Genomic DNA, 14,412 nt, shown 5'->3' on the forward strand with positions numbered 1-14,412 from the left:
CCACACGAACAAAAGGAACAAATAAGTGCTAACAAACTAAACGACAACACACATAGAAAACGAAATATTTGATAACAGGTGTCATATTTATGACTTGGCAGAGGACATTTTAAGAAAAAAATGGAGGTTCAAACCTAGTTTAATGGCAGGCAAAACCTCCCACTTTATGACAATGTTAGAAAATATCGCTAATCACTACGTGACAGAAATACAGCACAAAATATAAACACACGCAAATACATTCATAACAAAGAAACGTACAAACAAATAATGATATAGTCAATACAACACACAGACCGCAGAACAATAATGAGGATATTCCATTAACGACAAACACCACAAGTTATTAAAAACTGTGAACCTCTTACGTAACTAACATGCATCTTGAAATGTATTCAATTAAGTTACAATATTCGTCCAAACAATTTTCATGACATTGATGGTATGAAAAGGCGATTTTATTATTATTTAGAATACAAACGATATGTAAGACAAATAACAGCTTATCCAAATGAAACTATAACAGAAACATTAAAAATAAATCTATGAATGTTGAGTGCACATGAACTTTATATGAGATGTACATTTAAAGAAATAAATGATTATTTAAATCTTGATTATTCTTTCATTTATAATACCAGAAGTCAATTACTATAAATAGCTAATAATGGACCTCTGATAATACGATATCGTCAAATATTTTGTTAACAAATTATATGACAAGTCGTAATATAAAAAAAAAAACTCCACACGAACAGATGATAAAAATTGTATATCAAGCAGAAATTTGTGAAAATATTGATGGTTTTTATTATCATGTTTCTGGTTTGGTTCATGAACTCACAAACAATAATTTCTATCTTGATTATTTTTAGAAACGTTCGTCAGTTTTTCATTGATCAACTTAAACCAGGATCAAGTTATATTTTGAAGTCAACAGTTTGCGTTTTGAAATAACCCGATGGTCTGTCGTTTAGATGTCAAGTGGTCATCCTATTTTAAATACGTCGATGAAAGTGTATCATAAATAACACATCCAAACAAAAATTAAACTTTTCACGAGACGTTAAAGATTTATCCAAGTGCTCGGGTACTCGTGAGTTTCTTGACCGAGTACTCGGGTACTCGCAAGTATTCTGACCGAGTACTCCAGTACAACATTTCAAATCTTTTGACATCCCCAATTATTATACAACATTACCAAGTTAACAAAACTTTCTCTGAATATATATATATATATAGTTAATCATTAAAATATAACGTTACATTCAATATAATTTTATATTTCATCAAATTTGTATAAGTATTCTTGTCTTTTTGAAAAATATTTTATCGTACCGGATGATGGTAAATGGACTGCGACTAATGCACGCAATATCATTCATTGCCAAAATTAAATGCAGATGTATTCGAGCATATATAATTTTTGATAAAGAAAACGATATACTTCACAAAACAAGACACCACTTGTGGTGGTTTATTAAAGGTAAATGTAATATTTTTTCTCAATTACAACTAACAAGCTTCATAGCTGAGAAGGTCATACATATTCTGTTATACAAACGCAGGTAAGTGGTAGAACTTTGGGATCTAGTTAATATTTCATAGTATGTTAATACACAAAAACAACGGGATATATCAGCGTCAATACTTAGTATATAGCATTAACGCAAAAATCATGCATATCAATAGATGCATTGTAGATGCTAGGCTATATTATTTAGGCAAGACTCGAGTTTTGTCTACACAAGACACATCGGTGACACTCTTATATAAAACTGTTACAATTACAAAATAACGTACGAACTTGAGGAGCATTGAGGAGCCATATTTACTAAAGGTTTTTCCAAATTTACCAAAGGTAAATTTTCCTGGGGGAAGAACATTCGTAACATTTCAAAATCAAGATAAAGTGTCAAAAAATTATTCAATAAGAATACAATGTATTAAAACAAATGCGCTTGCTGATATTCCAAATTTATAGAAATCTTTTTTGATACATGTGATAAACCGTGTTTAATCCAACATTTCCTACATACGAAAATGCTTGTACCAAGTCTGGAATAGGACAGTTGTTGTCCGTTTTCATTTGATGCTTTTGAGTTTTTGATTTTGCAATTTGGTTATGGACTTTTGTTTTTGTTGCACTTTAGTTTTTCTGTTGTTTCGTTGTTTTTTACTTATAGTTGATGTTTTTCCATAGGTTTTAGATTGTACCCAGTAATTGTTTTCTCTCTATCAATTTATGAATTTTGAACAGCGGTATACTACTGTTGCCTGTATTTTCCGTTTGGGATTTTCTTTGGAGTTGAGTAATTTTGTTAGATTACTTTCTGTCGAGCCTTCGACTTTTGTCGAACAAACGAGACATAGCGATTCTACATTCCTTCGTCGGGGGCGGCGGCCACAAATAATCACTCACTGGTTAAAGTTTTTGAAAATTTTAATAACTTTCTTAAACTATCCAGGATTTCTACCAAAATTTGGCAGAAGCTTGTTTATGATCATGATCGTATTAAGAAATTAATTTTGTAAACAAAAATCCTGTTTGGCTAAATTTCACCTATAAATGAACTGTTTTTCTGCCAGTTAACATTACTTTCACTCTATGGTTAAAGCTTTTAAAATTTAAATAACATCTTTAACTATCCTAGATTTATACCAAACTTAAACAGAATAAATAAAGGCAACAGTAGTATACCGCTGTTCGAAATTAATTATTATGTAAAGCTAGTATTTTAAAGGATATTTTGTAAAAATAAATTTCCTGTCTTTTCGTATGTATATGCTTAGTTTTTCTTCCAGTTAACATTGCATATAGTCTGCAGTTAAAGTTCTTGAAACTTGTTAGATTCATATAGTAGGCGAGACAATGGGTTCCGCGGAACCCTTACGAATATTTATATCAAAGATATCAAATGAGTTGGAATTGAAAAATACTGTGAACTACCTTAAGATATGTTTATAATATTAACAATTGCATAGATTTAATGGCAATCCGTTCAATTTATATTTTTCCGTTAATATTCTGAAATAATTAAGGAGAACTTGGTGCGTATGAAAGAAATTGGATGGCCCCTGTTCAATTAATTAGCAACTTATTCATACTGTTATCATATTTCATAGCACCTGTCATTTTGTTTAATCTAAAATAAGGCGGTGCTGTATGATTGCCAATGGGACAACTAGCTAACAGAATTATAATGGCCTCGATTAATAAACAATCAGTTTATGTATAGCCTTCATCAATTAATAAGCGTCATATCATATAGTCAGTTACAAAATGCGTCGACAGTGCGAAATGTGAAACCATTCAAACAAAAGGACACACACCTGTTTGATTATGACAAAATAGGATATTTGCAATCGACCGCTTTTTTTAACCTAACCAGACGTGAACCAGCACAACATAAGATCAAATTGTAAAACTCAATTGTTGATAAATTTGCTCTTTGGATTTACACAAACTACAAAAAACTCACATAAAAATAAAAGAAACACAGCGATTAATGTATTTGAATTGCTTAATGTTAGCTCAAAGCAAATAATAACTGATAGGTACATTAAGTTCTATTTTGGTATCTTTATCTTTTTTAAACCTGAACAGAGGTGTACCAGCACAATATAAGATCAAATTGTAAAAATCAATTGTTAATATAGTTACTCTTTAAAATTATACAAACTACACACAACTAACATAACAATAAAAGAAACACCTCAATTATGGTACTAGTATGTGTATTGCTGAATGCTAACTCAAAACAAATAACAACTTATCGATACATCAAGTTCTATTTTGGTATCTTTCCTCTGTTTTCTCAGAATAAAGTACACAGGATTTAGTGTGTATTTTAATTAATGAAAATCAGAATCAATGTTAGTAACAATAATGACAAATTTCAAAGATCTAACTATGATATTCGTTAATAATAAGTGAGTCCAAAGGAACAAATAGTCTTTAAAGATCGGATCTGGATTATGGATTTATTAACAAAATTAAAATTAAAATAAAAACGTAATATCGTTTTCATAAATATTCCACAGGTTCCGTGCAGCAAAACTCGAAAATCAAAAATTTTAAGAAATAAGGGTAACGAATCTTTTATATAATATTTCACCAGTTTTATACATATTATATTCATTCAAATCTTTAAATTAAATACGGATATGAGCTTTGCGGACCATTTAGTAAAAAATAAACACCATATAAAGGTGCGTCACCCTCCACAAACAAGGAGGTGATTGTCTTTTTCGCAATTATTTGTTTTGATTTTCCTATTTGAAACTAAACTATCCAAATCTAGAAGAAGAAAAATAAGTTAACACTGGCGTTAAATGCAAACCAATTCAGCAATCAATCAACGTACTAGAAGGAACTAATTGGTGTACATTGGAAAAGCAATAATCTTATATAAGTTATTGCCGAAACGTACATAAATGCAGTAAATTAACTGCTTTAATTATCTCATCAAAGTAACAGTAAGTACACATTCTTTTTTCTTTCTTTTTCTTTTTTGTTAGTTTTATTTCAGAAGTCTTTAATTCAGTTTCGGCAAATCAATCTGCAAATATTCAGAATTTTTAAAGCCCCTTTTAATTAGATAGAAAAACTTTAATATTGTATTTGGTCTCTATAATATCTTGGATTATGATGTCTTGCAGTTCCATAGGTGTATGTATACTCTACATCATCTTTAATTTATTTTATTTTTTATTTCGAAATTCTTCCTAGACCCGTGCAGTTTTGATTAAAAAAAATGTTTGTTGTGTATATACAATGTCTTTTCCCTGTTGAATTTTTCTCTTACAATCTTGAGACTACCTTGGGGCTCATCGGTAATTTGTGACTTGGATCTAATTGTAATTGACGTCCCTAAGAAGTCATGATGTTGATTGTTTTAGAGGTAATTGTATCCATGATACAGATGAAAATCAATGAAATCAAATTGAAAGAGAAAAGAGGTCACTGTATTAGCTCAAAATTACTACCATGCAAGCGGATATATTGCATTAAATTTGTTTCAATCTATGATGGTATTACTTGGGTCCATCATTTTTGTATTTCCAAATTTTTAGGCCAGTCCTTCTCATTCTTTTGGTTTTGTCCCTGTGTTCTCCATTCAATATATAGTTTAGCACCTCATTATTCTCTATTCTTTTTATACTAGTATACATCCTATTTTTCTCTATTCTTTCTTTTTTTTTTACACGTTATTCTGTATATTGTGTTCAATATTATCTCATCTAGACACTTAACTATTTTTAATTAAATTATGATTTAGTAAGTTTTATATAAAGGCTTCAACTTTAATATAATGGCTGTCATTGACGGAAAATGGTGTCGTATGGAAAGCGAGGAAATGCCATATTCAGATTTGAGTTTTGGTATTAAAATGGAGAAACTTTTGCACAAGGAAATATCCAAATATCAAGAAATTATTGTGTTCAAAAGGTTAGTGTTGAGTATGATAATATAATTGCACAATAATTATGTTAGATTATAGAAAGTATTCATACCTTTGGATCTTACCATGCAACTCTATGTAATTATATCTGATACCATAATTAAATCTGTCTTTCATCATTGTACTATCATATTCCTGAACTAAACATAATAATTAGTTATCAAAAGTACCAGGATTATAATTTTATACGCCAGACGCGTAACCAGTTAATACTTTAATGTGAATCGTCATTGCACTACTTGAAATACAGGTCATCAAATACAAATCAGTACAAGAAGTTAATAGTGAGAGGTTTATATGGTTTCAAAACCAGTTTTAATCCATCTTTTCTACATAAAGAAATGTACAACCTATGTGTGTCCAACTGTCAGTGGCACAAAACATTATAGAAAAACGACATGTGCAGATTTCTGAATTTTGCCACAATTTGGAATTTGTGGACATATATATGAACTTAAAACTATAACGGCGACTGTCACAGCAGTTTCATATGTTTTTATAATCCGCACTACAAGAAAATCAATGGCTGTGTTATTATTTATTTTGCGAATACACATATACTGTTTACATATTTTAACTGGATCAATATGATAATAGGTAGAATACTAATTTCACTTAATGTGACACCTGTAAAATTGGAATTCTTGGAATTCATATTCTATACAGTTTGAGCAGCATATGTATATGTTATAAAACAAAAAAAGATGATAAATCATGGTAGAACCATTAAAACACGCGCTAACAGTCCGTTAAAAAAATCATTTTTATATGTGTTTCCAAAGAAGATAACCTTTTCAATTATAAACTATATTTTATGCATTTCATGGTAATGGGGACACTTTCATGTGTTATCTATCTTTGCTCTTCTTATATAGTTATTTTGTGCTACAGGCGTTGATACCATCGTCAGCGTTATGGTAGCAATGGTATATATTGTCGAATCACAAACTCTTGGCTTACCTGATATATGCTTAGTGTAAAAATATCAAAGAAAAGGTGTGTTCTTTTTGTTAATTGCCTTTTACTTTTGTAGCATCTTTTACAAAGTATTAGTATTGTTTGCATTATTAATAAGAAAAACATTTTTGTACAGTCAATTGTTCGGAAATGTTCTTGTATTGGATGGAATTGTTCAGGTTGCAGAGCTTGACGAGTTTGTGTACCACGAAATGATGGCTAACTTACCTCTGAACTGTCATCCGGATGCGAAAAAGGTATTGATTTATTTTATTCCTGTGGATTTATTAGTATTCATTGTATACTCATTGTCGTGGAAAGGCAAAGGATAAACACGAATAGACCACTTTCGAGTTCATCCGTCACCGGCAAAAACTCGTCAATTATGCGCGCCTTTATGACGTCATTTACCAGATAGAGGGGATCGCCTGTATCGCTGCGCTATTTACGTTCATCAAGCGTCTTAGTGATCGTCGTTGTGCAGGATAAACTAGAAATAATGGTTGTTCTGTGGGTACTTAATGACAATTCCCTAATGACAGCAGTGCTGATTGTCAATTTTGAGAATTTAATTTGCTGAATAATTCGTACAATATAGAATTATAGTTTTCCAACCACTCGCTCAACATTGAAACGGAAGTGACGACGCCCCTAAACGCACAAATGACGTTAACTAAAACCAGAGTTTTTGACGAAAATGCATCGAACTCGAAAGTTGTCTATTCAAACATTCATCGAAGTACAAATTGTCTATTGGTTGGTAGGGAGACTTTTGCAAAACCACTCAATCAAGTATCCTGTTAGAGTATTTATACTTATCAATTCACGACAATTGGTATCTTCGAAAATAAATTAATCCCTTATAGTCTAATTATAGACATTGGTTTGTCTTTTTTGCCAAATTGACCATTAAATCTATTTTTCTTTCGAAATATGCGCAAAATACAAAATGTGTGGTTAAATTTACTGCAACATAATTATTACAAAAGGAGGGCTTCTTTCCTAGTAATGATAAACACGTGCCTACAAATATTTAAAGGTGTGTATCAAAACGAAAAACCAGAGGACCCGAAAGGTCTTTAAGACAAAAAAATAGAATCCTTGTAACCGAGACTAGGATACATGATCTGTAGTTCAATTAAATTAAAAAGTGTGCTGAACGTTTAAAACAGCATACATTTGTGTTCCATAAATTAAAAAAAAACACCCCTAAAGAACATAAAACGAATAGAGTATATGTGTTATTTTTGCACCTGTAAAATATAGTTATTCGACTGAATAATGTACTTCATTATAGTAATGTACATGTATTGTGAATTGATATTTTCGATTAACATGTTCAAACATATCTTATTTGCAAAAGTATCAAAAGTGATCAGACACAAGTCAGAATAAATATTAGTGAAGTCTTAAAATCTCAATTTTATTCTCCCTGTATATTGATATATATCGAAAGCAAATAATGATAGAAATATTACAAATTTGGACTTTAAATGTCGTCATCTAACGTAAAACTTCTCAAAATAAGATACACCTATGGTAGGTAAAAATGTCCTTTTTCTATTTCAGGTATTGATAGTTGGGGGAGGAGATGGTGGAGTAGCCAGAGAAATTTTGAAACATCCGTCAGTAGAAAAACTTGTCGTCTGCGAAATTGACGAGGTGACCATATGGAATAATTATAGATAAAGGAAGATATGATATGACTTTCACTGAGACAATGTTCAACCACAGTACAGATGACGTAAACAGTAATATGTCACTGTAAGCCCTTCAACAATGAGCAATGAACATACAGCATAATAAGCCATAAATGTGCCCGAAATGACAACATGTAACACAATTCAAACGTGAAAAGTAATTACTTGATATATGTACAAAACAAATTAACGAAAACAAATATGATATACAGCAACAAACGACGAGTTGATTTGTCTTTGCTTTTCTTTCTGTTTTCATATAGTCTATGTTGTGTTTTTACATTATTGTTCTTGTCCTTTTGATGTTTTTGTTATTTGATAATTTCATTTGATATTCTTGCTAGTTGGGTTTTTTGTTGTAGTTTTTTTTTATTTTGGTGTGTGTATGTTTTTTAAGAAGGGGTTTCAAGGTTGGTTGGAGATAAATATTTAGTTTTTTATTAAAAAAAATTTTTTATCACTGGGTTGGTTGGATGAAACAAATCTTAAATCTGCATGACATAATGCATTTTAACATATTTTTAACAATCAAGTTACCTTTGAATTAATAATAGCTCAATTTGATGCGATTGTCATACAAGTGAGAGGTTTAGCGCTATAAAACCAGGTTCAATCCACTATTTTCTACATTTGAAAATGCCTGTACCGAGTCAGGAATATGACAGTTGTTGTCCATTCGTTTGATGTGTTTTGTCATTTGATTAGGAACTTTCCGATTGAATTTCCTCAGAGTTCAGTTTTTTTGTGATTTTACTTTTTTCATGTGATGAGGGGTTTTGATTTTATGATTACATACATAACCGACCGAGTGAGTGCTGTTTAATCAGTCTTGGTCGTTTAACACTTCAATCATCATATAGAAACGAAAACAAAATGTTTGTTGTAACTGATTTTCAAAATCAAAATCTCTCAAAATAGTTTTTTTCCTCAATAAATATGAATAAAGAAAGAAAAAAAAGTAGCATATCGCTGCTCGATCAATAGTCAGAGATCGATTAAGAGAAACACATCAACTATAAAAGGAAAACCATGGAACAACAAACACACTGAACTGCTACAAAAACAAGCGCCAACATAAATAGAAACGGACTATTTAATAACACCTGACAGTGTTAAGAGTTATCTTCAATAATTGTAGTTCATCAGGTTTATAATAAGATTTTGCTTTAGCAGTAGCGTTCTACATATAATTCAAGAACTTCCTTTACAATTCAACCAAAAGCATTATGTGTAACCAATAGTAATGTATGTCGTTTTAGAAAGTTGTTGATGTTTGTAAGAAATATTTCCCAAAATTGGCCGAAAGTTTTAGTGATGTCAGGACGGAACTAGTTATTGGGGATGGCATTGAATACATGAAGGATCAAAGTTGTGCTTTTGATGTCATTATAACAGACCCACAGGATAAAATAGGTAGCGTTTATTCAATTATTAGTAGCATGACCATCATTATAAGTTTGGTGTGTTGTATCAATGTAAGTTTCAATTTTTATATACTAGTGTTCTTTCTATGTATCGTCATCGGGTATGATAGTTAAAGGGAGATATACCATTGCATTAAGCCTTTTTTGTCCTGACTTCGTAATAGGAGATTAAGAGCAAACCAAGAAAAATCTTCCGTCACAATTGAACGATGTTTTACCAATGAAGATATGAGATCAAACAAAGCACATGTTGATAAACTGAATATATCCAACAGTTCGGAAAATTTTAATCGGCTAAGAATTGGAGAAAACAAAGTACATAAAGACTAAATACTACATAAAGAGTGTTTCATTTCACACCTTCTCGGAAAGAGTCCATCTAAAATTAGGTTGGAATTAAACATACTACTCTCAACGTGGTACGTTTCTTGTTCATCCAACAGCTCAGTTTGCAATGTCATTCTGTAATTGCATGATTTAATAAATACTTTTTTGTAAATTGTTCGTCGATAGATTTACAAAGTATTTCCTAACAAGAGTTTCACCTGCCACAGGTAAAGTTGATCTCAGATGGACTTGTCTGTGAACTGAGCCCCTTTTGCCATAAAGCTATTATTCTGGTAGTAGTACATCATTGGCTTTCAATGTTCCTGATGAATATAAATCCAGATAAGTGCTTCGAACGTATTAAAGTTAGAGTGTTATTTTAATTTTTTATAGGAATAGCTGAAGGATTGCATAACGAAGGTTATTATAACAGCATGAAAAGAGCATTAAAACCAAACGGTTTAATTTGTTCTGAAGGTAAATCTGATATCAAGCGTGGACACACAAGCTTAGAGGTGAAGATAACTCTTCATTACTAGTATTTATTGCCATTTTAACGTTAACACTGTAAAAATATAGTTTGGCAACATGCGTTATTAAAGAAATAATGCTTTCATGCTATGATATATGCTCATTAAAACATGGGTAGGGATTAGATATGTAAATATCTTTATACTGAGTGATACTGCATACACAGAATCAAATGAAGCATACAGCATGGCGTGATATGATTATTTGATTCTTTTTTAACTTTAGTAGACCTTTGATATATTTGAAAAGACAGACATTCTTATTTGAGGCAAAACCTTTATAGAAAATATAAGTTTTCTCGATTTAAAATGATTTACTACATACAGACTTTCTGAGCGAGCAACACCAACGCAAATGTCCTTTTGAAACACTGGTGGTGTTCAAAATACAACTGACGTTGCAATTTCAATATGACATTAGAATTGGAACATGCTATGATCCCAAAAAGAACGTCACATTAGAATGATGTACATACACCTACTAAAAATAATCTAACATTTGCAACCAATTTTCAAAATAAGACTTTGAAACTCACATATTCCAATGATTAATAAAAACAGACGAATTAATATATGGCATGGTATTAATGATCTTTTCGTAAAAAATGGTTTGGTAATCTTGTTCAGCATAAGGTATAAAAAAAAAACAATTGGTTAGCTATAGGTAGTCAATTTATTTCAGATTTCATAAGTGTACAAAAAGCATATTCTAATGAATTATAAAAAAAACTATTTGTTATTATTTTTTGATTGTATATTTACCATGTTTACATAGCTTTGACATATAATGAAATGTTTTGTTCATATTTGAAATTGTATGGTGTTTTTTTTTTTTTTTTTTTTTACTTTTCACTTTTCAGGTAAAGATATGTATTTTGAACTATCATTTGTGAAAAGATTGATGACTTTTTCACGAAAGTTATTTCCGAAAGTAGCATATGGATATGCAGTTACTCCATCTTACGCACCTGGCCATATTGGATTTCTTCTATGTAGTACGAATCCAGTAAGTTACAATGTATCAACAAAAAATATAAAAATCTTATTTATTGAAGCGGCCTCAAACATATCTTTCAGATTCTAGCGATCCTGCAGATACATAGTTGAAAATAATTCTATTTTAGAGGGTGTTTGCTTTTGTGTTTGATTTTATTTTTCGTTTTGTCCTGTTTTGTTTATGAATATCTGTGTTGTTTCTATACTCTTGTTTGTTCACTGTCCTGTTTTCATTTCGAAATATCACATTTGGGCAAGTTGGAGAATTTTCTTGTGTTGAGTTCGTGTTGCTCAGTTTTATGATTTCTGTTCAGTGTTTTGTTGACTGTTGATTTTTGCCTACCAACAGTCTTATGTTGTTGGTAAGCGTCTGCAATGTAACAATTGTTGTTTTGACTAGTATATGATGTATGGATGATTTTTTTTTTGCCTTCTGTATTTGTCATACTTGTTTGCTTTTGGTTATTTAATATATTAACACTTCATTTGAATTTATCATTTTCCTTAATATTTTTTTCAATTATTTATATCGAATGAAGTTTTGCGTACTTTCATCTAATTGGATCTTTGACATTTTTTCGTTTTGTTACTTGAAGATTTATACGTAAATTTACGTTACAATTGTTTATTTGACAGAACACTAGTTTTAAGGACCCTTTAAAGACCTTAACAGAAAATGAGATGAAAGAGAGGAAGTTAGAGTATTACAGCAGTGATATTCACCGAGCGTGTTTTATTCTTCCAAACCATATCAAAGAGGTGTGTATTATTTTGTTATGATATATACGCGCCAAAATAATACGAAATAAACAAAAGATTAGCACAATTGCCATGAATGAAATAGCATCATTTTTTTGATAAACTGCAAGTATTATTTTTACAAAACTAAAAAAATGTAGTATTGCAGATTGAAGTCATTGACTTGAAAAAGATAATAAGAGTGCAATGAGCTTCTCCTTCTTGGTGCCCGCTGCGATAAGCAAAATAGATATGTACATATGTATATGTATGATTCGAATAAAATAAATTGATAGTGTTTAATAAGAATCTGATTGTTTATCGTTTTATCGTTTTATCATTTTGTATTTAATTCATTTCAGGACTTATATCCTGATGGAACTCTACAGCAATAGATATAGTATGCGAAGGAGCCTATAATGAATTTGAGAATAATTTACTGTTCATTATAATACATGTAATAACATGGAACATATTAATACAAAAAGTTCAGTTATACATGTCTACTTCTGTGTATTTGGTTTTTTTTCACGTTAACGATTTTGACAGGAAATTAAGTCAGTAAAAAAGTAATCAAAGAGTTATTTGGAAACACGCTACTCCCCCCAAGAAACTGAGAAAAATCGCCTTTTAAACTACATATTTAAATATCAAATTTACGGGCTGGAAAACGATTAGAATATGACTTGTACTATTATTTCTATTGATGTTAAGACTGCAATGATTTATGCTGGTTAAAGATAAGATAAGATAAGATAACTTTATTAGCACTAACGCTTTGACATCAAATGGTTATGGCAACAAATTAAAGACAAACTACAATAACATATACATGTAAACAATGAAGGAGTGGCAGTGGATAATTACGAGAAAAATATATAAAAATAAAAGAGAAGCATATACATTATTACAGGAATCAAGTACCTTTTAATAATGAGTTTCTCACCAACAAGCATTCATTCAAATAGTTGACAACAATTTTTAAAATTGTTGGGGAATTACTATTTAGAATTGATATAAGCAAATTATATGATAAAGAAGGTATTTTGTTGTTCAATAGAACATTATTTAATTTGTTAATGAGGTTATCTCTCACATAGTTATAGGATGAACATTTTAAAAGAAAGTGTAGTTCATCTTTAATGTCTCCATTGTTGCAGCAAAGACATACTCTACTCTGCTTTGATATTTTTAGATATCGCCCTCTTTCAATAGATAAAGTATAAGCACTTAACCTTAATCTACATGATGTTGATTTATCACATTTGGATTTGCATTGATCAACATACGAGGGTCTTTTATTTGGTTTATATAGCATATTAAAAAAGTTTAATTTTTTATTTTGATTGATGTCAGTCTCTTTCTTCTGGAAGGCTTTATCATTGATTCTCTCTTGAATGGGTGTTTAATACATTTTAATATCAATAGGATTTAGATTAATAAAATGAAATCCAAGTCTTGAAATAATATTTTTAATATTTATTATCCAAGAGTTATTTTTTTTCAGTTGCTTTATATATTTTTAGGGCAAGTGAATTATTTGACTCTAGTATATGAAACCAATATTTTATTGCTGAAAATTCTATTCTGGTATATAAAGGCAATCTATTCAACTCGGCTTAACATGCAGCATTTGATGCTTTACAATGTATTCCTAGAATTTCTTTAATAAATTTATACTGCAAGTGTTCGAAGGGATAAAGCGATAAAGCGTATTTAGATAAATTAATACAATACAGGGCTCTGTACAGCTTTCAACAATGACAAAAAAATCATTATGTCTATGACAAGTGGAATGTGTTCGTTGTCTTATATGACACAGATATTCAAGTACAGCCAAACATAGTATGATTAATTCCATAAATATTTCCAGAGCAAATCAGAGGAGGATGAAGTGAACTGCGTTCTCCAGTTTCGTGTAACAATTAACTTAGTTACCCGGAGAGCGTTCTTAGGGTTCTTCTTTACTTATCTCATGTCCTGTTTAAATTACTTTAGTTACCAATGACACCAACCTAAGGGTTCATGGATTTTTTTTTACATCTGTCGTGTTGTCATTACTTCGTAGTCATTGCGTTATACTAGTGCTAAAGAACATTGTGCTATACTATTGACTATTTAGGTGTGTAATCTTATGCATGTTCGAAAATTGCGAGCAACACACCATTTATGCCATAGGGGACATTAACATTACTAGTGTTACACATTAACGTAAATTTTCGTAGTAATCCTATCACAAAATATGTGTCTCCAGATTTTGTTACCATGATTTCTT

At 30.6% G+C, this 14,412-nt stretch overlaps 1 protein-coding gene across 2 annotated transcripts; it reads left to right on the forward strand.

Annotated features, from left to right (window-relative positions):
- Positions 1–5,066: 5,066 nt before the first annotated feature.
- LOC143056879 (spermidine synthase-like) lies at positions 5,067–12,643 on the forward strand. 2 transcript variants are annotated; one of them, XM_076230054.1, is made up of 8 exons: positions 5,067–5,452; positions 6,559–6,679; positions 7,992–8,084; positions 9,382–9,535; positions 10,267–10,293; positions 11,264–11,409; positions 12,036–12,158; positions 12,500–12,643. In XM_076230054.1, exons 1-8 carry the CDS (start codon positions 5,316–5,318, stop codon positions 12,530–12,532), a joined length of 834 nt encoding a protein of 277 aa, XP_076086169.1. In that variant the 5' UTR covers positions 5,067–5,315; the 3' UTR covers positions 12,533–12,643. The 2 variants fall into 2 exon arrangements, with proteins under 2 accessions (XP_076086169.1, XP_076086168.1); XM_076230053.1 differs by having other exon boundaries at positions 5,079–5,452; positions 10,267–10,350.
- The last annotated feature ends 1,769 nt before the right edge of the window (positions 12,644–14,412 follow it).

Source organism: Mytilus galloprovincialis, chromosome 13 (assembly GCF_965363235.1).
Source record: "Mytilus galloprovincialis chromosome 13, xbMytGall1.hap1.1, whole genome shotgun sequence".
NCBI lineage: Eukaryota > Metazoa > Mollusca > Bivalvia > Mytilida > Mytilidae > Mytilus > Mytilus galloprovincialis.

Coding starts and splice junctions, on each gene's coding strand:
- LOC143056879 (XM_076230053.1), top strand. CDS start 5,316: ATGGCTGTCATTGACGGAAAATGGTGTCGTATGGAAAGCGAGGAAATG. Junction 6,680..7,991: donor GTCATCCGGATGCGAAAAAG/GTATTGATTTAT, acceptor TTTCTATTTCAG/GTATTGATAGTTGGGGGAGG. Junction 12,159..12,499: donor TTCCAAACCATATCAAAGAG/GTGTGTATTATT, acceptor AATTCATTTCAG/GACTTATATCCTGATGGAAC.